The following is a 26881-nucleotide window of genomic DNA, read 5'->3' as shown; positions in this document are numbered from 1 at the left end:
GTTTGGATTTGATGCGGTAAAGTACAACCTGCAAGCGGTTGAATATTATCCACAAGGTGAGAACTATTTTTGGAAGCATTCATTTATTTTTCTTGTTCCATGTTATGACTGCAGTAATCATTTTTCACCACAGGATGTCACTGGTTGGTGTCCCTCCAATTTTTCACTCTAGAGATGCCCCCCCAAGATAAAAATGTGACTGATTTCATCTGAAAACTCTTCCTCGTGTGCGCCGATTTAAACAGTCGTGAGCTGTGCAAGATGAAAGCTAAAGAAGGTGAAATAAGCTGCAACACACATCCTTGGGTTAGAAGTATATTCTTTTAAAACAATTTTGGATTTAATTTGAAAAAGTAGAGCACCAAACAATAAATTCCCCCATAGCATAAAAGAGGCACTCCATCCTGACTAACCACTTTTGATGCAGATAGCTAAACAACAAATTGGCTACTGAGGTTTTACCCTCAAAAAATCTTAGCTGAGAGGTAAAATGATTTGTCCTCTGTGTGTTTTACAGGGAATTTCATAGACATGAGAGGCACAATGCAGTTCAGTAAATATGAATACACAATAAAAACAAAACACAAACACTATCTGAATACATATGTATGCCAAAGCAAATAAAAGGCTTCACTTTCCCTTCACATTTTATGAGCATTCTGCACCGTTATCACGACAAATAAAGTTACAGAACCATGAAATCAAAGCTACATACATCTTCAGAAAGGGAAACGCAAAATTAAAGCAGTGCACCTTTTTTTAAAAAAAAACAAACAAAAAAAACAAAACGTTTTTTTTATGTAAACATGAGTGAACAAAGTGTTTTCTGATTTTGAAATCCATTCTCAAACTGGTAACATAACCACTTAAAGATACACTTGTTTTTGTTTTGTTTTTAAAGATGAGACACGGTGTTTAGCCATCAACACTGTGCTACTTTCACCTTCATTAAACTTCTGATATACTGTATGTCAACTGCAGACATTTTACCTCTTAAAGAGATATAAACAATCCACATAAAAAGTTTTCAGAATTCAACACTGCAAAAATAGTTTAAATCATAAAAATACACGTATATATACAGAGAAGAAGTAATGCATTTGGTGAATGATTACTTACATTTTGAGCTGAAGCACAGTAATAGTCGACCAACTCACGCTGATAACATCATTACTTTAGTATTACTTACAGTAAGTGATATCGATTTTAATCCAGTTACACTTGAAAGCGCAAGAAAACGTACTATTGACTGATCATCATAGCCCCTTGAATTTTGTGTGCAACATGTTTCACACAATGAAAAATGTGAAAAACAACTGGAATGTTTCAAAACCACAAGAGAACATAACACGTTTTACTCTCCCAAATATCCACACTGACCCGAGTCAGTTTAACATCAAAGATGAAAGGATGAAAGTGCATCGTCAAAACTCATAAAATGCTTATGGTCATCTGTATAAGAGAGAAAAAAGCTGTCTGTTTTAATCAAAGCAAAGACATGAGATCAAAAGCATTGCCAACGTGGCTCACTGCATAACTGCATCACTGCTGCATAAGTACAGATATACCATATAAATAGTAGTCAAATATTTACCAGTATCAATAAGTGCTTACGTTCTAATATATAAATACATCTTACAGTATTCATAATTACATATTAACTTCCTCTATTTTGTGCAATAGCAAATCCCATGCATTTTTACCAAGATAGAAATCACAACATTAAGAAAAAATGCAACATAAGAAATATTTTTTAAGATTGTTTCACATAAATCAAGCTGCATCCATCTGTCAGAAGAACTGACAGGACAAAGAAATAAAGAAAGAAAGAAAAAGCTCCCTCCTTCGAGCAAACTCTCCGACTGAATAAAGAGGACCTCGACATTTTTCCTTATTCAAAAACCTCCTGGTAAAGAAATGATGAAAAGCAAAAGAAAAAAAAAGGCACAGACCCTTGCCGCTTGATTAGAAGCACCAAACTGCACAAGAAGCGTCTACTTAAAATTTGGTCAGACTGGTTCATAATACACATACTTTTCCCCTTATAAATAGTCTTTATTTACTGCACTACTGCATCACACCTTGATATGATTACATTAAACAACAGTCTATTTTCAAAGTACACATACAGTAAAATACACTGTTTGTATGCATCTAAGAAGGAGTATATGTTAAGGACATTTGTACAGAATCCATAAATATAATTTATGTGCAATTGTACGCAAACTACTTATGTCAAACAAAGGCATATTAGCATAATATCTTTCCATATTGCACCTGCACCCAATAATGATTCTCCACCCTGCAAAATATCCTGCTGCTCATCCAACCGTTTCAGAGTCTCTGAAGAAAAGAGCACATCAGACAGGACGGTTTTTCTTCTTCACTGTGAAGGTTTGACCTCCACTCAGATTTAAAAGGAGCTGTCTGGGGTATGTGCAAGACCAGAGGAAGTGTTATTATATTGCCTCTAATTGGATAAAGATGAGGTTATGTGCCTAAAGGGCTGAGGACGACAAGGTTGCAGGTGTAGCGGGGGAGGGTGTCTGTTCCTGGATCAGATCATGGATACAGAAAAGAGGGTCTTAATGAGGGTCTTCTGTGGTGATCTTCAGCGAGGCAATGGCTTTCAAGCAGGTTTGCACGTTCTCCTCCTGCCTGTTGTCCCTGACGCCGGGAATGAGGCTTTTCTCCTGAGCGGCATGATGGGAGGACAGCTGGTTCTGGCCTCTGATGTCCTCTGCTCCCGTCTCCAGCCCGTGGACAGATCCGTCTCTGCTGCTGCTGCTCCGCTGGCCCTCGCTGCTCTGGGGGCTCGGCGCCGAGGAAGGGGTGACATCAGTGCCGGGGGAAGGCGGGGAGTGCAACATCTGGAGCCCTCCGACGGGAACAACGGGGAGCAAACTGTGGGCCTGCTGCTGGGAGTGCAGAGGGAGGTGGCTGAGGATGTTCTGGTGATGAGAACTGGCAGCACCAGGCAGAGTAGAAGCCAAGCTGCTCCTTTGATCCTGAAATGACATGTTGGCAGCGTTACGAGCAGCTTCAGCAGTGCCAAGATCATTTCTCATGTGAAAATATATTACAGTTGGAACAAAAGCGGAAATGTGAGAAACACAAAATGTCATACTTCTCGCACAAATGAATAATCTCCTAAATTTGTCATTTCAATTTAAGAGAATAAAATTATGAGACATAATTGCCAGGTTTTTAATTGCATTACCTCGAGGCTCGGGGAATCACAATGTTTGTCCACCACTGTCTATTTAATCATAAATGCATAGACAAGGTTTTAAAAAACTACCTCTTTGGCAGAGGTTCAGATTCACTGGGTGCACACTGCATGAGGCTACATACCATTTCCATTTCAAAGGCGCCTTGTTGTTGAGCCATCTCCATCTTCGCTTGGTGTCTGGTTTTATCACCGCTGCCTTTGTGTTGGTGTGAGCCTCTCCGTGGAGAAACGGCTCTCAGCACGACCCTGTGCCGGCCTCTCATGGACGATTCTCGCTTTCCAGCCAGCTCTGATCCAGGAGACATGGGTCGCTCAATCGAGACCATGGAGAGGTGCTGAATGGGCGAGAAGCCGGGCGAGCTGGGCCTCAGAGGGGAGGTGTCCCATCTAGGAGAGGAGCGACCTCGAGGGGAGAGCTCTCGCCGCGGGGATGGGTAACGCAGACGTGAAGGGGAGGGCTCCCTGATGGGAGACTCCCAGCCAGGTGAGAGCAGACAAGAGGAGTAAGGGTCAAACAGGAAGCTGGCCTGGTCTGGAGACAGCATGGTCAGAGAGTCTTCATCCACAGACTTCTCTCTCTGGTCGGCGGCGAGGGCGGGTCGATGGTCCGAGCCCGTCCGCCTGACACACGGCTGCTGGCGGACGTCGGTGCCGGGCAGGGAGCTGAGGGAGCAGCCATGGATAGCAGCGGTGGCTGTGACCGACAGAGAAGTAACTCCACACAGCTGAGGACTTGTACTTCTTGAGCGCAACTTTGGAGTGGAGTCGCCTTCATATTCATCGTCCTCATCCTCGTCTTCGTCAATCTCGTCAGCTTCTTCGTCCATGCCGTCGGACTCCTCTGCGTCTGAGAACTGATGTTTGGTGGAGACCGTCACTTCTGTCTTTGACTCTTGCTGGATGTCATCAACTTTAAAAGAGAAAAGCATCCGTTTAGTTGTTGGGAGTTATTTTAGTGTAGTTCACATAAAAGAATATTACATGTGCCAGTTTCTTACCATGTTCCTGTATCTCTGTCTCATCCATTGTCACTGACACTCCCAGTTCGAGACATTTCTTCATGTGCGCCTTTGACTTCATATGTTTAGTCAGGTTTCCTGTAGAAGGATAAGAGAAATAACAGATTAGGTTACTACCAATTTTCAAAACTGTGTACATTTTTTAAAGGCAGAAGATTTGCATGGACAGATTTTCATCTGAATTGTATGTCCCCACACCCAAAACTGGCTCATTTGATAAAAACCAGCTCCAACTCTCTCCCACACTAGAGTTAAAAGAAAAAGTGGGGAGATGACTGAGTGCATCAGAGTTGCTGATTTTGCATTGTATTGTAGTATCTCTAAAGAGCACAGACCTCAGTGCTTTTGCTGATGCTGCACACTATTTTTAAATCTAGATTTTTCGCACATTTTTATACCAATAAGTTATTTTTAGCGGATTTCCACTCAGTTTTAATAATCAGAATAAATGCTGACAGCCATTTCTTATGTATAAAACATAGCATTTTCTCTGATCATCTCTACAGTCATTTTCCTGTAAGCCTGTACGACACACCCACCTTTAGTTTTAAAAGCAAAGTTGCAGACCCTGCAAATGTACGGTCGCACATCTGTGTGGGTCCGGATGTGTTTTTTCAGCATGCTTGGCTTCTTACAGCGAATACCACACTCCTCACAAATGTATTTCCCCCGGCCTCGACCTCTGACATACACATAGTCTTCATTGGACTTGTACCTAAAACACACACAATCTAAACCTTAATGAAGAATCACGAGCTAAAAAGGTAAGAACAGTAAAAGCTTTAGATAGTACATGCTCTAACACCCTAATATAGCTGCTATATTTGCTGTCAGCAGAAATGACAAGTGTTATGATAACTAATATCTTGACTGACCCTCCCTCGAAGATCTTAATACGTGTTGGCACTGTTTGCGCTGTGGAAGCCTCCCTCTCTTTCCACTCCTCCTTGGCCGTTTTCACTCTGCAGCCAATGTCTTTCACCTTCTTCCCGTAGGTGACGTCCACCTCTTTGGGCTCCGGTTTCCTCTGCAGCTGAATCAGACGAATAAATATTTTGTTAACAACCATTTTAAGTGGACGCAGTATCGACAACGTAACGTGATGCTTGCAATATTGTATGTCACACATGGTATTACACAGCATGTTTTGCAAACATGCATTGTGCTGCTGCTGCTGCAGGGGGAAAGGTCAGTACTAACTCACATATTCTGTTGATTTGCAAAGATTTTTTTTTTATGGTAAGCATGATGTTTATATCAGAGTTCACCCAACTTATCAGCCTAACAGCATCCCACTGGCAAGATTGAGACTTCATAGTGCGTGCTGTTTACCTGAATTAGGATTTGGTGTGTGGTATTTTCGCTTTTGTGGTGAACAGTAAATGCAGCACTCAACTGAATCAAAGCTCTAACGTTACAACCAGCAGTGGACAAATGCCCCTTCACTTGCCAATGGTGACCAAAGCTTCTGCCAATAGATTCGTAGTGTGCCATTTGAACTTCTGGGTAATAAGGTCGTTCAATTTCCAACAGTTATCACTTCCAGACATGGAGGTGGAACAATGCCCAGTGCAGCTTGATTGTAAGTATGTGGTTTATAAATAGATTGCCTTTATAGGCACTGGTGATATTAGCTAAGACTAATGTTATGGCAGTTATATGCTTTATGGAGGTAATGCAGAGACGGTGTGGTTTTCTCACCTGTTCCATGGTCTGCCTCCACAGGATGAGGGATGAGACCAGTTTCCCGGTGCCGGGCTGACACATGGCTGCCACAGTGTATATAACCTTGTCTCCCCTCTGTTTGGATCGCAGCAGAGCCAGAGCAGCACTCGTGCTCAGCTCAAGAGGGTTTGGGTTGTGGGAACTCACACACCAGGTGGTGTAGACAGAGGATAAAGAGGAGCTGCCGTGAGAGCAGTTTGGTTTGGTGTAGTTAAGGTAACACCAGCTCACACCTGTCGTCGTGCGAAGACTTGGAAACTGAGATAACTGTCTTGAATGCTCGGTGTCTGAGATCATGACGTCTTGACTGGTAACCAGCTGTGTCACCATATCCATCTGCACTCGTTTGTCCATGCCAACTTCTTTCATTTCTCTGACTGATATCATGGGGTAGGGAGGCGAGCTGGTTTCCAGGGAGCTACTTTCCATAGCAGACTCACCGCCGTGGTCAGTGGCCTCTGTCACTTTTTGCTGGAGTGTAATAAATTTACTCCTCTGCGAGTCAGGTGTGGATGCACCCTGTATCTCTGACCTTTGGCCCTTCTCTTCACTTAAATTACATTTTCCCAACTCCACAGCGCTCAGTTCCTCCACAATCTGTCCAAACATTCTCTCCTCTTTCACACGTTTTTGCTGCTTGACCTCCATGAAGAGGTCCAAGCTGCTGGCAGGGGATAGCATCCGTTTGTTCGCACCTCCGCTGGAGGCGTTAGTGGTTGAGATGGTTCGAGATGTCAGAGAGAGTGGGATGCCTGTCTTGAGTTTAGCTGATGACAAATCAAGGGCCTCAACGTCGAGGGTGTGCGTTGAGGCCGGCCTGGAATAACCAACTGGATTATGAGACTCAAGATTTCCAGACAAGCGCGTTTGATGTTGAGTGGTGACTGTGGTGCAGCTAACACTGTCGTACTGATTGTCAAAAATCTGTGATACTGAGGTGTATGTGATACTGCCGTAGGATGGCACTTGAGTCTGTATTCTTACAGGAACTAACAGGCTGGGATGGGACTGCTGGGGAAATGTATTCCCAGTGGAAAATATTGGCAAAGTCTGCGGCAGAACAGCGAGTGCTGTGAATGGAGGGGGGGTGCCGCTGAGATACTGCGGAAACACTTGTGATGGAACTTGTGTTACTTCAGTGTCCATATTCAATGACTCCTGACGCACCAAGTTTGCCCTCCTTCTCTCCTTCACAGCGGAGAGACCACCGCTGATGTCCACGTGTCTAACTTTGGATGTTGGAGAAAGGCTGCCATAGTCAAATGATATGCTGCGTACCTCTGGGAACTCCTTGCGCAAGTTACACGGCGCCTGCTCTGAGGAGGAGCGTCTCATTTCATGCTGTTGACGCTGGTTGAGCACAGAGAGGGAGTGCCCACTCCCTGGCACAGCCAAGAGCTCCAGTGGTTTGCCAAATTCATCCTGCCTGGCTGGAGAGACAGACTTCAAGCTCTCCTCCCTGTCAAAGGAGAAGGTGGAGCTATAAGATAAGTTGCTGTCTTGGCTCGGGCTACGGGAGAGACTGGTGCAGGCGGACTCGAAACTAGATTCACCAGAGGAGTGCTCGATTTCGGCTAAGCGTAGCCGTTTCTTCTTTGGTGGGAGTTTCTCTGGAGGGAATTGTGCTAAAGTTTCACTCCTCTGAGGCCACTGAAACTCCTCCACGTGCTTCTCGGGCTCCTTCGCCTGCACCTCAGGAGCTTTCTCTGGACTGTCGGGCTCGACTGTGACCCTGATCTCCGGGACTTGTATGTTCGGCTGCCGCACAAGTTTCGGGCCCATTTGAAATGATTGCCGTAGTCTATCACTCCTCTCCATCTCGAATGAATCACTTGCCTCCATAACTTGAAATGAAGAAATACCTTCCTGCCTCTGTCCATGATACTTATAAGAGTCTGGCTGTTCAGAGTGAGGCCTGTTTATTGAGTTTGTATGTTGGATAACTGAAATTACATTCCCTAAGGTTTTACGGCCAGATATTTCAGGGCTCATAGATATGTCCATATCACACCTGTCCATCTGTGTTAACATACTTGAACAATGTCCTTTCCCTAAAGCCAAAATGCCCAAAGCAGCTTGTTTTGAATCGTAGTCCTTGCTCGCATCAAACATATCTTCACACTGTTCGTGATGGATCTCATACTGACTGGGAAAATCCTCCTCTTCCCTCTTCTCTTTCCGACGCTTCCGTGTTGCCAATTCCATTGCATGTCTCTGATGGCTCATATTAGACGCCACAGAGGGGTAATTTTCCATCTCCAGTCCTGAGGGTGAAATGCCACACTCGCTCATCTTTCCATGGCTGTCAGTATCTCCGTGCCCATCGTGTGTGGAGAGCTCGAAAGCAGCTTGCCGCCTGAGTCTCCTCATGCCTCCTGTGCTTGCTCTCTCATCAAATGAGTGGCTGCCCCTGAGGGCTTGAGGCATAGTCAGACACACTGCTGAGGACGTTGGCATGGAGTTGCTCCTGATCAGAGGCCCCATGTCAGAACCAGCATCTAACAGGGGTTCTTTCACCTCCTCCCTCGTGAATGACTTGGTGTTTATTTTGATTGACTCAACGGTGTCTTTCTCCTGAGTGAAAACACGGGAAACGCCCTTTTCTGAACGATGACCAGTGTATTCACTCGAGTCTGCGCTGCAGGCCACAAAAGCTGTCGCCTGCTTGGGGCTCGGCCTGTAACACTTCCCAAACATGATCTCTTGATAGGACTTTGCGTTGGTGTTCGGAGAGCCGGTCTGGTGCTCGGCACTCTCGGAGCGCGAGAAGTAGCCGGAGTCCGTGCTGCCCTTGCTCGACTGACTCGGAAGGGACAGGTTGTGGTCAGAGTCGCTGCTTCTTTTTTCAGACAAACGAAGTGCGAGCCTCTGTTTGATCGTGCAAGATTGAATTGCACGGCTAGCCTCAGCAGCAGCAGGAGGTGCATTGATTTCTTGGGGCTGGGATGAACCATCCTGAGCTGACATCGACGTGGCTCCCTTTTTCTGAGCAATGAGATTTAGTACTTTTACAGCAGTGTTATCTGATCCCTCCACTGGAGAGTCCAGCAGCAGCAGCGGGTCGTTAAGAGTGTCCTCGTCCGTGTCCGTGCTTTGCTCAGCATCAGAGAATAACTCTCCTTCCCCTTCAAAAGACCCCTGGTCGGTGTTGGCATTGTAAGAACCAAGTTCTGAGAATGGCACTGTTCCAGCTTTGACTGAGTGAGCGTGAGACTTTCTGTGTTTGTATAAATTACTTTTGGTTTTGAAGGAGAATCCACAGGGGACACATGGATAGGGCCGTTCCCCGGTGTGTGAGCGAATATGTTTCTTAAGCACGCTGGGTTTGGCACATGCCCTTCCACAGTAATCGCAAACATACTTCCCAGGCTTTTGTGGTTTCTGCTCCACCTTACACACAGCCTCCGACAGCTGATCCATCCCTGAAAGTTGTTGGACTTCAGGTGAACTGGGGGACTTCCTGTGAGATGCAGGTCCTGGGGACTGTGCAGAAACTAACTGAGCTACAGCTTTCTGTCTGCCAATGGGAAAAGGTTTTGTGGACTGCAGTGGATAAGACACCTCATAGTCTGGATGGCTTGTGTACTGAGTTTGGGAGTGCTGATCTTCTAACTGCAGTGATTTCCCTGAGTCAGACATTTCTTTGAAACCACATGTGTCTCGGCTCTGACCTTCTTGCAGTTGTTGCTGCCACCCCTTGCCTTCCAGTTCAACCGATGAACTCCTCCTAGACTGTGCAGCCTCCGATGTGCATTTTTTCTGTGCAACATTTCTGTCCTGACCCTCTGTGGAGCTTTTCACCCCTGCAGTAGTTTCAAGTGACTCCATGAATCCAATGTCACTTTCTTTGGGATCGATTTTCAAGGACAATATCTGTTATGTAACCGTAGAGATATTAACATACATGTGAATTGATTGCAGGGAAGGGTCATCTGAAAGAAATAAGACAGAGTCGAAAATTAGACAGTGCAAATTCAGATGAATGAGCTGTTAAAATATACATTGGCAGGCGATAATGATGAAAAATGAGAAGGAGGTTCAAATCCTCAACAATCGGTTGTCGAGTGCAAAAAGAAAATGTGAAAATCCACTTTTAGAGAGTGAGAGCTCTTCAAGGCTGTTTCCCAAAAGTCCTCCTAATAAAACTGGAGTATAAAATTCATAATGAGCTCCATCACAGCAGGAGTGGGAAAAATCTGTCTCTAAACCGGCCTCTAAAGCCCCTAAGGTGCCTCGTGGTGTCAACCCTGGCAGATACCCCAAGTTTCCTGAAGCCCTGTGGACGTGCTGAGATGTGAGTGCATGTGGGTATTTAAGATACATGCCAATACTGTAGTATGAATGCCTGAACATGTGTGTATGTTTATTTTGAGTGCGGTGGGGTGTGCGCGTGTGTGTTCGTGTGTGCATGTGCGAGAGCTGAATGGAAATCTCATCATCGCAGCTCCATCTAATTTTTCTTTACATGAAATATCAATTTTATGTGAATGTTTCCTATCTTAAGCACAAATATGTGTAAATGAGTTAATAAATAACATGCTTTTCAGAGTGGGGCTGTAAGGAGCCCAACTTGTCTTGATATATTTTGAAAACTTTGCATTGTTGATGTTTGCTACAGATGTTCAGTATAAGTTTAGCTGTGAAAAATGGGAAATAAGAAACACTCTGCCCATGTATTTCAACTCCATTCTGCCATTTTTTTTTTTAAAACTATCCACTTTCTGCACCACCTGTTCACATCCTGTCCATTTTTATTATATACAGTATGTTTATATAGAGGCAAGCCTAAAGCATAAACTAATGCCACATACCACTGAATTCATAGGCAAAGCTAAATTATAGCTCCCATCCCTGGATAGGTTGTTCAATGTATTAGAAAAATTAAATCTAAACATAACAAAATATAAAATATTTGAAACTAAAGGACATATGAGCATGGTAGGTATGTGGGTCAATGCATGCCAGCACACTGACAGTAGTTTGGCAGAAGTGTGATGTCTCTTCCTGTCTTTCTGATGTGATCTCTAAATACCGTAACATCCAGTAACTGTTTCAGCAGCTGTTTTATTTGGTGGTCGGTCGTATCGTATCATAACAAGTCCAGGTTCATTTGCCTCTTGTGGGATTCAAACCCCTTTAACCTGTCTGAAGCACCGGTGTCATCATCTCCACACTGAGCCGCACAGGACCACATACTGTTACTGTACATACACTTGCCAGACTCCAGCCAAGAGAGATCATCATCATCCCCGTGGTTAAAGTGAATTGGTTTTTGCCACTACACTTTCATTTCATACCGGGGGGGCTGGGTCTCTGAGGGCACGTCGTTTCCATCTTCTCAGTATCAAATGCTGTGTCCTCCCTAACGAGGTTATGTAAGATTATCTGGTTCAAACCCTCTGAGTTCCCCTTAATTAGGACATCCTCCGACTCTCACTCTCTTTCTCTCACTCCCTCTCTTTCTTTGTTAGCACACCACACACTCCTCTGGCATAAACCAGAGGATATGAATCCAAGGTGACTCGAGATGCTGAGAGATGCAGCTGTTAGGATGATTATCTCCCCCTTTCTATTCATTTTTTTATACATAAATGCCCATTTGCCTCTTTTTTTTTGTCTGTTTATGGTTCAGTAGCTCTGCATTCAGCCACATTTGAGGCAGCAGGATAGAGAGAAAGAAATAACGAAGGCATACTGTATGAATGATGGCGAAGGGGGGGCTGCCTCACATTGGAATGATCCATGTTTCAACGGGGAGGTTTACAGAGGTAAACTAAGTGGGGTGCCCGGGGGTAACAACATTCAGAGGCCTGGTAGGGAGCTCCCTTTCAAGGTCAGTCTGACCTCATTGCTTAGTTTCCATCCTCTGTGAGGCACGAGCAGAGGGGAAGGGGAATATGGGTGCAGAGTGACAGCGAGATAAGACCCTCAGAAACAATGCATACCTTTGAACTAAGCACGATAGAGAGGGAACAGAGCCGACATATTCAGAGTCTCATTGACAAGTCTCAGCAGATTCAGACTTTTATAGCACAAAGACAGTACCACGCAAAAAAAAAAAAAAGAACTCACTTCACTGCAAATCTCACTGTCTCTCCCGGCAACAAGCACTAACCTATACGAAAATATATGACACGGCAGCAATGACGTGCAACAACAGGAGGCAGGTGGGTGGCAGTAGGTGTGTTTCGGGACGACTGTGGGCTGACTGTGGTACAGTATGTCCGCGTGGATGGAGAAATTACTTAAATGAGAGACGTTTATTTGAACAGCCCGACATCCGAGGGGCACATCCCCGACTGATTCACACATGAGAGAGACACGGAGCGAGGGAGATAGAGATACAGATCCAGAGAGGACAATGAGCAAACAAATGCTGGCTGTAGAGAGCATCGTTACGCTGCTGCATTACATCATTAGAGGCTAAGTTGGCCATTAAAGGGAACAGGCATGAAGCCTCATGCTGACAACAAATCCATAAATATCATAAGGAGATGACCGGCTTCACAGAGGCTGAATGGTAAAACCCCCCCTGTGGTACACTAACAGCAACACAAGCACATAGCATGCAGAATCAGTCAGCAGCAGCTCCCACCGTGATCAGAATGACATACAGCACACACAGGTCTGATGATGAGGGGGGGTGGTGGTGGTGAAAAAGCCTCGGCTCATACAGCAGCTGACATTCAGATATCAAACATAATCCTCATACAAACCTGACATTTGAATAGTCCCCTGTCCCATATCCACAGTCACATGTGACATTCCTCATGCTGCATACTCCATTTCTCCATTCTCCTCATGTCCCGGTAACAATAATGAAATAAATTAGCAAGGTAAAGTCCCATCAGTCATGAAGCTGCTGGCTGACTGGGTGTACATTAGAAGATCTATTGATGCGAGCTAGTCACCAGAGAAAATACCCAACCGTGACGTGCGGACCCAGGCACAAAAATAGCAAAGGGGCCCTGGGAGGGATTACACAACAGCCCACGTTTAAGGACGCTTTTCCTCTCTCTCGCTGTGTTTCAAAGCGCAGCAGCAGCTGCCTCACACTACACACAAAGCGGGGAGCTGGATATCATGATGCAAAGAGCCAAACATCACCTTTTCTAGATAGCTGCAGTCCATTCATCCCGACATTCAGTCATTTTAGCCTTGAATTGTGTGATCGTGGATAAAGACACAAATTCATTCAGGTATCGTCACCTATTATTATCTATATAAATCTGTTGGACAGAGTGTGTGAATATATGCGGAGCAGAGGAGAAATGAAGAAGTGCCAGGCGCTTTGAATGACACTAATCACATGGTGCAGCAGCTCTGAATGTACATTTCCTACAGCGTGATGCTATTCAGTGTGTGAGTGAGTGTGTGTGTGTGTCTGTGTGTGTTACTGAGAGGAACTCAATGAAAAGGCAGCGTGTGGCTGCTGCAAAAATTAGACATGTTCTCCAAATTCTGAGACACCCACAGCCTGTTCAGAGCCAGTTTTCTTCCCGTCACGACAGGATTTTGCTTTGTGAATGGAGTGAGTCGTGATGAGGATGTCATTAAAAAAAAGAAAAACTAGGACAATACTGCAGATTATGTGCAGCTGCAAACCTCATCCTGTGAATCAGATGTATTAGATCAGTGTGACATGGTACCATTACAGCCTCTGCATTAGGTTGACACTGTTTTATATTAAGCATGTTTTGTATTTACAACTGGAAGTCTACCTTGGTTAAATTGTCTTATGTTTAGTTAATTAATTTCATTAATTTGACATTAAGGATGACAGAGTGTCTGAGAAAGATACTCAGTGTTATGTTTATGTAGTCTCAGTTTTATGAGCTATTTTGTTTCATATAGCTGGATGCCAGTAAATGAGGTGCATCTATAAATCTTGTGATGTTTCCTCACTGACGTCTGTGGAGAAACATTCAAAAGAAATAACTAAATCTATTGACTCAAATTCTGTATTTTGAGGTGCACTTACTTTACTTGATTATTCCTATTTTCTGCCGCTTTCTACTTGTACTTAGAAAAATATTCATGATTATTTCTGTCAGTGATTTCATTACCAGCCATAACTACCCAAAAGCAAACTGTATACAATTAAATAGGGTTATACTTCGATTGTTTGCAACATTCAATTGTTGCCTGTAAATTAAAGTGTGGCTCTTACTGCAGATGAACTCAACTCCCTGTTACATTTACAGAATAATGGTGAATACTAAAAATGTAGTAAAACTAAAATTGTACAAGAAGAAAAGAGTCGTTAAAGTCGGCGAACGGACAGAATGCACTGGATGTTTTATTCCTTATGAATTCAACATTTCTTTGCTTTGGCATTTTGTGTCCAATGTCGACATCTTTGTTCTCGATTACAACGGGTGCAGTTACAGTACATACAAAACATCTGCAGCTTTGACTGCGCCACCTGCACTAGCTGCAGGTACAACACATGACAAATAACTGTATTTGAGGTTAATTATAAGTGATGACTGGATACCCGCCAAAGCAGCTGACAAAGTGTCTTGCCAAAAAACATCTCTATTATAATTTGTCCGCTCGTAATTTGTAGCTCTCAACAAAACAAGCACAACAAGTTTTTGCCCTGATTTCAAATGCAATTTATCATCACTCTGTGTCATTTGTAGAGAAACTTTGGCCTTTGAACCCATTATGGTTTACACAACTATAAATACTTTGTCCGCTTTGACGATCCTCCTCAGTTTCACTCTGTGCCAATGGGTGAGAACAACTGGGTGCCTCTATGAATAGGAGTCCTTGGCTTTGGGCTTGCACCAGCTGTGCTTACTATGGTCAAGGCATATTTAACAGAGGTCTTACTCCTAACATAAAGCTTACACAGCAGAACAAAGGCTTTGAACTTATGTAACGACTTACAGTTGAACTTCACCTCCATGTTCAATATCCTACCCCAAATGGCAAGCCTTTATATCTCCTGCACAGAAAAACTGTAATTTCACAGTGTGTTTCCTTTGGGATACTGCAACTTGCCGTGTGCCAAAAAAGCAGTGAATGCAGAGACTGTGTATTGACAGAGTCCCTCCACAGTATGGAATTGCAGAGAGGCTATTATTAGATATAGCCTCTAACAAGCTGAAGATGAAGTTGAAGCTAACTAACTGCACTGCAGCTGAGATCCATTATGCTGGATTCAGTATCTAGAGGAGCAGCACTAAAATGGCTGATACTCAATGTGCAGTGAAGGTCAAGTCGCCCGTCTCTATAAATATAATGGTCTGTCCCCCAGGATGTTCCACACTGCTTGGCATTTCCACTATCTAAAGCTACACCACCGCTCTGCTGACCGGCTCAAATCTGCCACAAATTTGCATGTGATTGAATGCCACACATGCACCCGACTACTAGCAGGCCTCTCTAATGATATTATTAGTGGTAAAACACATGGGAGGAGAGAGAGACAGAGGGAACAACAGTGTGAGGTGGAGATAGAGAGTGAGAGAGGGTGGGTGGGTAGAGGGGTGGGGGGGGGGTGAGGGGGATGTTTATGAATGGAAGGAATGAGGTTTTCCTCCCTGCCGGCTGTAGTGGCTGTCATACAGTATAGCTGACTGAGATATCACTTACAGGGGACACTCATCAGTGTTGTTTGAACTATCATCTGATACAAACACCACTAAATACTGTAGAAGCCCTAAATCCCCCCCACATACACACACTATCCCCCACTTCTCACTTACACATGCATCTTTAATCAATAATAATAATTTAAAAAAACTCCACCTGATTCACTCATCTATCAGTTAACCCTCGTCTCATTTATCCATCTCCTCTCATACCAGGCGTATACTTAGGCCATTATCGCAGCAGTACCTGAAAATAAACTGACATGATTGTGTGTTTCCATGGCAACCGTGGCAACCATGCCAACGTCTGTAACAGTCACCCCCCCCCCCCCCTCCCCTGGTTCCTGTCTACATATATAATTACTACCACCACTGATCACAGTACCAAGGCTGCAGAGATGAGTGGAGAGAATGGGCTGCAGCCACGTCGTCGACCATGCAGAGTGACAGATGACACGTTAATACACATTAAAACTGAATTAGCATTAAAAAACGTATAAAAAGAAAAAAGTCTGTGGGCGATGTGATCAAATTATGACAATATACATTTACAGTGTAGAAAATGTCACATTTTTATGCAAATCGATACAGTGCAATCTGATCAGCTCCTGCACTATGTAGGCTATAACATGAGACTACAGCTGAAACAATTAGAACTGTTGATAATTGATTAATCTATATTATTAAGCAAAAACGCTCATAAATGAATAAATTGCCTACGCCAACTCCTTCAATGTGAATTTTCTTAGACCTTCTATAGCACACTCAATATTTGTGGCTTGGCCAAACAAAACTTTTGCCTCTGGGTAATTTTGATGAGGACACTCACATTTATGTATATATGATAAAAGCAAAAGGTTTGTCAAGACAATTGGTTTGGTTTATTTGTCAAACTGATTGGTTATTTGTCTGCTCTGCTATACTTATTTGAACATGTGAACTTATTAGGACCTGGGGAATTGTACTAATCAAATGTTTACATCTTTATGATATTTTGTTTATTCTATAGTGAGAATAAAATCTGTTAAATGACCATAAACAACCATTCACTGCTACACTACACTTGTGTGAAAAACAAGTGTTCACTCACTGTCTTGTTTGCTGTTAATTAGAAATTTCTTAAAACCTTTAACTTAAGACTGAAATCCTCTGTGGTACAACTCTACTGTACTTGATCAGTATATAACTTGTATAGTATAAATATATATGTCATATACATATGTATATGCCCAGCTTTAGGGTTTACTTGGTTGTTAAGCTCCATTCAACAAACATTGAATTAAACAGAGGATAATTGTCCAAAATGTGCTAAATTCGCCCACTCCCACAAAAAAGCTGACAGCTCTACCGCATGTCGGATCAGCTGTGCATTTGTCCACACATGATTTGCATCCTCCGGTCTGTCTCTCTGTCTGTTTGTTGTTGTTGTTCGGGGGATCAGCTGCCATGCATGCGCTGGGGATAGCCTAGTGAAGGGGGGAAATGCACGGACGTGAGAACCCCTTGCAAACCCCCCCATCTGCACGTCATGGAACATTTGCAGAACAGGGACCTCCCACCTTAAAGGCGTGCAACAGAGAGCAAGCAGCAGACACAACAGTGAGATCTGCCCTGCACTGAACTCAACCATCTCAGGTGACAAATACACCTACAGCTGACCGACGAGGAGGCGCACAAAGGCGGATCTAAAGGCTCGGCGTGGCCGCGGTGTGGTCGTGGTGCGAGGCAGCGGCGGCAGCAGCAGCGGCGGCAGCAGCAGCAGCGGCGGTAGCAGCAGCTGATCGAGGCTTACCGGTCTCTGTGCGACATGCAGATCATGACTCCCAGCTCTCCGATATTGTACAGACGCGTGAGCGGGAATACAGTTGTCCTGGCTCATCTGTGCACAGCGGGGGTGCAGGGATCCGTTGTCAGCGAGCGTTTAAATGACCCTGCCTGCACGGCTGTGGTGCTGTTACAGGTGTGAACGGCAGGGGGCGCTGGAGGCACACAGGATATTACCTGAGATAATTCAGGCACGAGCAGGAGTGCAATTGGTTCACCTGATAACAATCAAAATTAATAACATCACGACTTTTCTTTTACTGTAAGGTCACACACGAGCCTGGCATACATTTTCTTTATATTTCTGCATGTGTTTATATACACTGCTCAAAAAAATAAAGGGAACACTTAAACAACACATCTTAGATCTCAATTAATGAAATATTGCAGTTTAAAATCATTATTCAATATATAGTAGAGTGTGTTGAGAACAAAATAACATAAAAATGATCAATGTAAATCAAAATGATCATCCCAGGTTGATTTCACACGGGTGTGATATACTTGGAGTTACAATGTGTTGTTTAAGTGTTGTATTAGGACATGAAAAGGATTTGAAAGCTTCGTTGAGTTTATTGAAACATTCATACATAAAACTTAAGACCTTTACAGCCATCAGTGCTGATGTCTTCATAAACAATAACTAACAAAGAAATCAACAAAGAGATTTTCTAGAATTTGAAAAGCTGATTATAAAAGTTAGCACAATAGAAAACAATTATTAATTTAAAAAATTGAATTCACATTACAGGGTGCGTTCAGTGATTCAAACATAAAACTCTTGGTTTGCCCGGTTTCTTCTCTCTGCCTCCAGCTCCGTCTGTTCGTCTTAGAGTGATCTGGTTTCCCTTTAAGTGGCACCTGTCAGCTTCAGTGTCCAGGCCCACTGGCATGGCATCTGGCTGAGGGACAGCTGGGGCAGGAGAACCCGCAGCCCGCTCGGCTCTACAGGCTCCCACCGCACAGCCCCGTGACCGAGAAGCGCCACCTAAAGAAAAGCAAGACAGGAACAAGGTTGACATGCTGACAGAGGAGGAGAGCTGCTGCTCTATGAACATCCAGTCAAGCTCATTTCCACAGGATGGAGTGCGGTTATTGGACACAGCAGCAGTTTGCTGATGTATTGAACCTTTAATCAAATACTGGCCGGTCATTTCTTTCACCACTAACATGATGGAGATGATGGAGCTACAATACAACAATGCACAACTCAATATTTAATCAATCTGAAACTATTTGTATATTATTCAAGAAAATTAATACTCAAAACTCAAATATTTGGATTTACCCTAATTCCTTTTCAAGCCGCTTTTCTCCCCATCTTCTTCAATGTGAGATTAATCATCAGTCAATAATTAAAAGTGTTAGTTGGATGAACAAGCAGTTGGTATAATATCCTGTTGTAATTATTTATTTCAACAACTGCTGAGCAGTGAGATACCTAGTGACATTAAACAAGCATGAAAATGATCACATTCCTTGGATCTGTTTATCTTTAATCAGATAAGATGAGATTTTGCAGGTGAGAACGTATCAGTGCTCTCTGGTGGACAAACCTCTAAATAACCTCAAACATCCCTGTGGTATTTCTGTGCCTGGTACAGAGCAGCTGCTTCATATACAAATACCAATATATCTGCAGCAAGATAATAGTCCAGTGTGTACACTATATTATTTTTCATTGGCTGCTATACTGGGTCCTGTATAGGTCTGCATTTTCAGATCTATTTATCTGCTGCTATATTTACACATCTATTACTCAATGTATCTGCTTTTTGTTGCCTGTAACAATATTTACTCATCTGTTGCTCCCTTGTAGATATTCTATACATCCTGTAGTCATCTATTCTTATTTTTTTCCCAATGTTAGGCCTGTCTTTTATTCTTGACTGCCTTGACATGCTCTATGTGAATTGCTCTTACATCTCCAGTCTTACCTGAGTCTGTCCTTGTGTAAGCACAGGTTCATGTAGAATCACAGATCCATCACTGGGCCACTCCATTAAAGCAGCGAAGATTGCCTTTTCTTGTGCTTTATAAGTGTACCTGTTGACAAACAGGCCGATTAATTAAGTTTCAAATAATAAAATTATATGTCAACGTGTATAATTCTCTATTAGCTAGGACATCAAATCACAAAACTACAGAAATATATGAACTGATGACAAAATAAGTCCAAGAGATTTGTATTGTGGTTAGTTAAACCAACACATAAACAAGTAAAATACTTGCACCATCATATACAAATGGTTGTAAATCCTTAAAAAACGCCAATTATTGATGAAAATGTGCAATTATTCTTTATAGATCCGAAGCGTTGGCCACTGCAGATCAGACAAATGAGAACCCACCAGATGTTTGGTGTGACGCTGTCGTTCTGAGCCCGCCACGCCGTCGTGTTGTAGATGGCGTCCCCATTCACCTTCAGCCACTGACCCATCTGCCTCAGACGCTCCTCATAGATCGGAGCGATTCTTCCGTCGTGTGTCGGACCAACGTTCATGAGCAGGTTTCCCCCACAGGACACAGTCTCCACTAACGTCTGCAGGAAAAGGTCAAGTACAGGTTTTATAAAACTGAATAGACCAAATTGGCACAAATGCCACCAGCTTCTTAAATGGTTTTTTGATAATAGTGAACTAAAAGTTTTTGGGTGTGCTACAAATCAGTTTACATACATTAACATTTAATTGCCCAACTGACTGAGAAAATAAAATGAGTGAGAGGAAAAAATGTTTGCTCATGCATGTTGTTAAACAGGGTTTCATGTGGAGATGTGCAGGTCAACAGTTTGGTTACATGATAAAAAAAAACATTTTAAAGGTTAATGAGATTTTCAACTCTCACCGCCACAAGCTGCTCTATGCCGATGTAGTCACTGAGCGGAGCATTGCGCCTGTAACCCCAGGACTTTGAGTCAATGGTCATGCAGTTTTCCCATTTGTGTTTTAGCAGGTGTCCTGGCTGGTAGCGATCGGTACAGGTGTAATATCCACCATGTTTGCATATGGAGCCGTAACCCCACCGATCATTTGTCACCACTGTGTCACGTACCGGACTGTGGAAAACAAAACATAAATTTAGTTGAGTTCACTTTTTACCAACTAGGAGGGAAATGAAAGTCTATTATACCTGTCATTATAAAGCCAGGCTAAGAAACCTGTGCTGTTCCAGTATGTGTCAGGTGCGTCTCCGTCTCCGTCAGACCACAGCACCTCCGGTCTGTACTTGACAATAAGCTCATAAAGCTCAGGGAGTGTTTTACTGGTAGGAAAGTAATTTGTAGTGAAGATGTTGGCAGCATCTTCTTCATAGAGTGGATTAAACCACTCAAAGAGGGAATGGTACAGGCCCAGGCGTAGGTCACTGTTAGCGCGGAGGGCACTCGCCACTTCATCCACCAGGTCTCGTTTGGGTCCAACATCCACTGCGTTCCAGTTCCAGGAGGTTTTAGAGCCCCACAATGTGAAACCTGAAAAACAAAACAATAAAAAGCTCCAATACTGCCCTTTATATAGTGCTTTACCCTGCACTTTAACCAAATATACTGAATAATAAGGAAGTTATGTAGCCTACTGTACCTTCATGGTGTTTTGTAGTCAGGACGATGTACTTTGCTCCAGACGAGGCAAAGATGTCCGTCCATTCTTTGGCGTCAAAGAACTCGGCGGTGAACTGTGGCGCAAAGTCCTGATATTTAAAGTCAGGAGGATAATTCCTCTGCATGAAGTCGACATACGGCTTCAGTTTTTGCTTCTGCCAGTACCACCTGGATCAGAAAAGAAAAGCAGAACAGGCAAAAGGAAGATGAGCTTTCTGTTCTTTCGTCTGGCCATTGTTTTCTGTACATCAAATAGTTTATTGCTAGAAAGTGAAAGAAATGTTGAGGTTTCAATGGCTTTAAGCTTCTGTTGTAGGCTGCGTAGTGTAACAAAAAAGAACATGTACATCTCAAAATCTCCAACATCTCATAACTCAAAACTTTATATAACAACAATATTTAGTAGCTTTCAGTCAAACCTTTGTTGGCAGACAGGTTTTACCCAAGTTGTATATTTGCATTTGTAGATTTACATTTATTTCTGAGCACTTTGGGGACATCTTGATCTAAAAGCAAAGATGATCCCACCAGCAGGACTACAGTAGCCTACTTTTGTTCTGGAGCTTTAGGCTATATCACATGAACTTCATCATATTTGCACCACAGCCTTATGATGGACTAAAGTTTCATTCAAGTTCAGAAAATGTTTTTAATCTTAAATTCCATGATAATTGTGCAGCTCCATCTGAAAATGAAGTACATGACTGAAAGCTCCGGAAATCAAACAACCGAAACTGCCCCACATCCTTATTGACTTATACTTCATTAGAAATTAGAAAAATAAAAAATAAAAAGATTAAAAACTCACCAGAACCACTCGCTGCCGAAGCTCGGGACAGAAAACACGCCCCAGTGTATGAAGATCCCGAATTTGGCCTGGTCGTACCACTCTGGAAGAGGTCTGGAATCGATCGATTTCCAATTTGGTTCGTATTTGGTTTCGCTCGTGCCGATCAACAGCATCGATAAAAGCAACGAGAAGACTGATAAACCACCCATTTTTTAAGTCGAAGCACTTATCGTCACTAAAAGATACGAACGCTGGCTGTCACAAACTCACAGTGCAAATAAAATCACATGATAAAACCACACTGGTAACATAAGAGACAATATAGGGAATAGGGAAGAGAACTCAACGAAACAAACCAAACCCACAACAAGCGGCAGGTTCATTCAGCAGCTTTGGGGGATGTTCGATTTGTTGTCCGTTGATTCCACCGGTGCGTTTCAACCAATCGGCTTCAACCGAACGCCGCTCTCCTGGGCAACGCCGTATTCTATAATCGAACGCGCCGGGAAGTCCACGCATGCGCAGTCTGTTCTTCTTACAGGAAGTGAGTATTGTTTTGGTTTTTTGACCCGCTACGTTGTCCACATGCACGGCTACATTGACTGTCACTGTCATATCTCGTCGAGGGATTTTGACAAGGTTTGACTGTTTGTTAAAATGATATAAGTTAATGTTTTATCTTTTAAATATCTGACGGAGTGTTTTTTCTTCTTCTTGTCGTTGTTATGTTTAGGACATAGAGGAGGTGGTTGAGAATTCAAAGAAGGTGAAACATCATAACTTGGATACATTATACAGTAAACTCATATTGTGTCCATACAGTACTTGTGTCAGGCTAATTATTTTGCTCTGTTCCTCAGGCTGGGTTGTTGGCTCTGTTAGCTGTTGCCGAGCATGCTGGGGAATTTGACAAGATCATTGCCCTGTCACAGAGGTAACTGCAGGTTAATAACAACGAGACTGGTTAAATCAGATATATAGAGGTATGCATGTGTGTTATTGACCTTTTCACTTCTTCCTAGGTTCCCAGGTTTTGTTTTCCCCTGTTTAGGAGTTCACCCTGTTCAAGAAGTTTCCCCAGAGCAGCAGAGGGGGGCAACTCTGCAGGTAGGGCCAACTTTAGTTTAGTTTAATTTTGAAACTCTGCAGGTAGGGACAACTTTAGTTTAGTTTAATTTTGACTTTATTTAAATTTGTCTTTGACTTTCCTGACATAAAATTACACTACACACAGACAAACCATGCAAGTGGGCAAGAAATAACAAATAACAGCTGCAGTAGGTTAGGATAAAAGCAGAATAGAATAAAAACAGAAAACCTTTTGAACATGTAATTAAAATCAGGTGCAGTCATTTGCATTAAGTGCTTGAATAGCACATGGAATAAGAGATTTCTTATATATATACTTTACTACAACTTTAAAGGCTCGGTTCACCCATATTACAAAACATCAAGTTTTCTCACAGGACAGGTGTATTTAATCTGTATTTTTCATATGCAATATGTTTGCATATCTTAATTAACGCTGCCATTCTGTGTGCTTTATTGCTTGGTTGTTGCTTGGAGTTTCAGTGCTGTTAGTATCACACGGGTCTATTCACCTTCATTGCATTTGAATTGGGGACATAAATCTGAGAGAGTAGAGGAATGAATCAAGTCTTTTTTGTCTTTTGTGCAGGATCTAGATGCTGCTTTACCCATCATTGAGAAATACAAAGACCACTTAGTGGCGATCGGGGAGGTAAAGATTTAGTATGTCTTTTCTGTCCAAACTTTCTTTCCTTTGCATTAATGTTGCAGTTAATCGTTTTTCCTAATTTTTTGTGCTTTAGGTTGGATTGGATTTTACACCCAGATATGTCAGCAGTGACACTGATAAAGAGAGCCAAAGACAGGTCCTCATTCATCAAGCACGGATAGCAAAGGAGCTGGATCTCCCCCTGTGAGTCACGCATGATAATAAGTTGGTCGGAAACACTTCAGTTTAAGAGAATGTAAGAAAAAATACCAAATGGTGATGTTCTTTAAATTCAGTAGCACAAGTTTGGCTACAACTTTTCGCCAAAAGAACATTTGTATTACACTAGTTTCCAAATGAATATTTGTCAGGTTGCAGTAGCATTCCCAGTGTTTACAGGTGGATTAACTACAATATAAATACATGCGTTAACATAATTATAAAATATTCTCATGCAGTTCAGCTTTTTTACTCAGTGTCACACAGAAAACAGAACTTTAACAACCTGACTTCAATAATACGTGTCTTTGTTGATTTATTTTCAGAAATGTTCATTCACGGTCTGCAGGACGACCCACCATCAACCTTCTCAAAGAGCAAGGTAAACAGTTGAGTTCAGGCTCTCAAAGTGTTGGATGAATGATTCATTGACTGTCACAGAAGTAAACTGCAGTAACTCTGAAATGTCACTAGGTGTCGAAAAGGTTTTGCTTCATGCCTTTGATGGGAAACCCTCTGTCGCTATGGAGGGAGTGAAGGCTGGATATTTCTTTTCAATTCCACCATCCATAATACGGAGTGAACAGGTACAGCAGAGCACCACCTGATCACGGCAAAATCACACTGTATTTAAATCCTACGTATGTTCTCGCACACATACTAATTATTTCTACTGACAATTTACTTGAATACCTTTATTTTTACATGAAGATGTACAGATGACACAACAAAAATGCTGCAGGACTCTTAAGACAGCACTCACATGTTGACTGTGTTTCCATTAGTTGACTTAATCCCATTAAATGTTCACGACTGATGATGATTTCTTTGTGTATTTTCCACCAAGAAGCAGAAACTTGTAAAACAGCTGCCGTTAGAGAACATCTGTCTGGAAACTGATTCACCTGCCCTGGGTCCAGAAAAGCAGGTACGATAAAATAAATGTGCTGAAATACAACCACAGTGTACTTGCTGGTAGTGGGTGTGTGATAGGTTATGTTATTCTTATTTTCTTGACGTAAGTAATTAAATCCATGAACAGTATGTTTGCAAAATGACTCAGAATTTCCTTTTACATACATATTTTTAGTTAAAAAAAGTTTTTAAATGTTGTCGTCTTCCAGTTTTATTTGTCCGCTCATGTCGTGTCCTTGTTGTTTTGTGTCCTAATCCTGCAGGTGAGAAATGAGCCAAAAAACATCTGTATGTCTGCCGAGTACATCAGTAAGGTCAAAGGAGTGTCTCTGGAGAAGGTGATGGAGGTGACGACACAGAACGCCCTGCGACTCTTCCCAAAGCTTAAGTCAGCCATCAGACCCTGACGCAGCCTTAAAGGTTGATTTCATCAGTCAGGAATATCTTGAATTACTGTACACACCCACAGCTTTCTGTTACCACCACTGTCACCTTTTTCTGTACTGTAACTTCATGTGACCTCTCATCAAACTAAGATGCCCTGAAGTGTACTGTAAATAAATCAAAACATTAGAGGGCCAGTTGGGGTGAAAGCCGTTTATTTATCTACTCTCTTGATGGATTCTTGATATTCTTGAATAAATTAAGATGAGATAACAATTTGACACACAAGTTGTGTATTTTTCATGTGCGTGATACATTTGAATCATCCAACAATTCATAAACACTTAATCATAGCAAAAACAGCAGCTTGGTGACAGCAGCCGCGGTCACACACACACACACACACACACACTCTGTAACAGTCAGCTCATTCATTTCATCATAAATTGAATAATCATGATGTGCCAGTTTTTAATTTTCAATTTTACTCATGAGCTGATCTAAGCAGAGCAGTGATATCATTAAGTCAGACACTTCAGAGGTCACTCATGCTGTTTATTTCGATGATGCTTTTTATAAACAAAAGGGTGATTCATCAGTCGGTCAACATCGGCTGCTGAAGCCAAACTCTGATGAGGCTGGGATCAGTCACAGTTCACAGTTGTACGAGATATTGCTGCTTTCAAGTGCACCACTTAAGCTCCTATATTTGAGTTGTGAAGTTGATCGTAAATCATTCAGGAAATGGTTTAATAAAGTTTTATCGTTCAGTTCAGTTCACTTTATTAACCACAGGCCCAACAATTTAACGACTGACAACCAGTAGCTATCTGGTAACTGTTGCTCTTAAAAGCCTTAGCCATGTGAATAAACAAAGCAGAAGCAGAAGCTGTGATTCATGTAGCCTACCTAAAGTATATTTAATTATTTTCCAGAAACCTGAATCTTATACAAGCACACTCAGCTGGCGGGTTATCAATAACAAGTAGCTCAAACTAATGCAGGATAATAAATAAAATCAATAAATCCAAACATCAAGAGAGATGTACATTTCAGTTTTTGTTTAAACCTTTTTCGAGGAATTTAATTACACGGTTAATTTGGAGGATTTAGTTTGTTGTGCTCTTGAACTGTCCTACAGACGGCTTTCTATTTTCTGTACACCCAGTTGATCCAATCTGGTTTTGTGCAACTTTTAATTTTGGAAATGAAATTTATTTCCTTCATGTTGTCCCTTTAATCTCAGATGCAATTTATATACATTCAAACCATCTTAATCCTGTAGAGAAATTATAGAATATGAGGGTTTTTCAACAGTATGGGAGCCTATTAAACAAATAAAATGTTTGGCTGCCCTTTTGACATAATAGCATACATTTCGTAGATATATTTTAATCATAGACTGTATATAAAATAGATTTTAGTTCAAGTACATTTTTTGCCATATTTATAGCCTAGGCTACTGTTTTGAGTAAGATGTAATAGAAAAGTTATTTTCTTAAAAGTGACACGTTTTTACAGTAACAAATGAGTCTCTCTTTTACCGATGACAAATATATTTTTCTTAAATGTAACTGGGAAATATAAATATATCTCGTGAGCTCATATGGGGCCGCTTTTTAAAAGTCCAGTAGTTCGTGAACGCACCTCATGTGCAAACTTCACGGTCCGCCCTGACTGAGTGGACACGTCAGCCGTGACACGCTCGCCGCTCAGCAGCGACTGACAGACGGTGCGTCGGACCAGTGCGGAGGTTTGTTGATAGTCGGGCCCGGCGGCTGAACTTTGCCTCATTGGCCCGTGTTTGTTAAACCCCCCCCCCCCTCCCCCTC

At 42.5% G+C, this 26881-nt stretch overlaps 3 protein-coding genes and 1 long non-coding RNA gene across 6 annotated transcripts in view; 2 read left to right on the top strand and 2 right to left on the bottom strand.

The window, feature by feature from the left end:
* Positions 1-19807, top strand: part of LOC146963493 (uncharacterized) — a 30602-nt gene extending 10795 nt beyond the window's left edge. The window contains exon 3 of the long non-coding RNA XR_015034755.1: positions 19710-19807. This is a non-coding gene — a long non-coding RNA (uncharacterized LOC146963493). The remainder of the gene's footprint in view (positions 1-19709) is intronic.
* Positions 308-17475, bottom strand: hivep2b (HIVEP zinc finger 2b). 2 transcript variants are annotated; one of them, XM_085768266.1, is made up of 7 exons: positions 17371-17475; positions 5953-9908; positions 5127-5284; positions 4791-4966; positions 4231-4329; positions 3355-4142; positions 308-3008 (listed from the first exon to the last, which is right to left on the bottom strand). In XM_085768266.1, exons 2-7 carry the CDS (start codon positions 9802-9804, stop codon positions 2586-2588), a joined length of 5496 nt encoding a protein of 1831 aa, XP_085624392.1. In that variant the 5' UTR covers positions 9805-9908; positions 17371-17475; the 3' UTR covers positions 308-2585. The 2 variants fall into 2 exon arrangements, with proteins under 2 accessions (XP_085624392.1, XP_085624391.1); XM_085768265.1 differs by lacking the exon at positions 17371-17475 and adding an exon at positions 12693-12995.
* On the bottom strand, positions 17924-22201 carry fuca2 (alpha-L-fucosidase 2). Its single transcript, XM_085767850.1, has 7 exons — positions 21812-22201; positions 20984-21171; positions 20535-20874; positions 20250-20460; positions 19754-19944; positions 19340-19448; positions 17924-18390 (listed from the first exon to the last, which is right to left on the bottom strand). Exons 1-7 carry the CDS (start codon positions 22000-22002, stop codon positions 18253-18255), a joined length of 1368 nt encoding a protein of 455 aa, XP_085623976.1. The 5' UTR covers positions 22003-22201; the 3' UTR covers positions 17924-18252.
* Positions 22202-22306: 105 nt separating this feature from the next.
* LOC146963491 (putative deoxyribonuclease TATDN3) lies at positions 22307-26365 on the top strand. Of its 2 annotated transcripts, none has more exons than XM_085767851.1 (10): positions 22307-22432; positions 22527-22559; positions 22654-22727; positions 22816-22900; positions 23472-23534; positions 23626-23735; positions 24077-24132; positions 24225-24337; positions 24598-24678; positions 24929-26365. In XM_085767851.1, the coding sequence occupies exons 1-10, from the start codon at positions 22379-22381 to the stop codon at positions 25070-25072; spliced, it is 813 nt and encodes a 270-aa protein (XP_085623977.1). In that variant the 5' UTR covers positions 22307-22378; the 3' UTR covers positions 25073-26365. The 2 variants fall into 2 exon arrangements, with proteins under 2 accessions (XP_085623977.1, XP_085623978.1); XM_085767852.1 differs by having other exon boundaries at positions 22311-22432; positions 24601-24678; positions 24929-26341.
* Positions 26366-26881: the final 516 nt, after the last annotated feature.

The sequence above is a fragment of the Trachurus japonicus genome, chromosome 22 (genome assembly GCF_045865225.1).
Source record: "Trachurus japonicus isolate A0001 chromosome 22, Traja_1.0".
Taxonomy (NCBI): Eukaryota; Metazoa; Chordata; class Actinopteri; order Carangiformes; family Carangidae; genus Trachurus; species Trachurus japonicus.
This window is presented reverse-complemented; position numbering and strand designations above follow the sequence as displayed.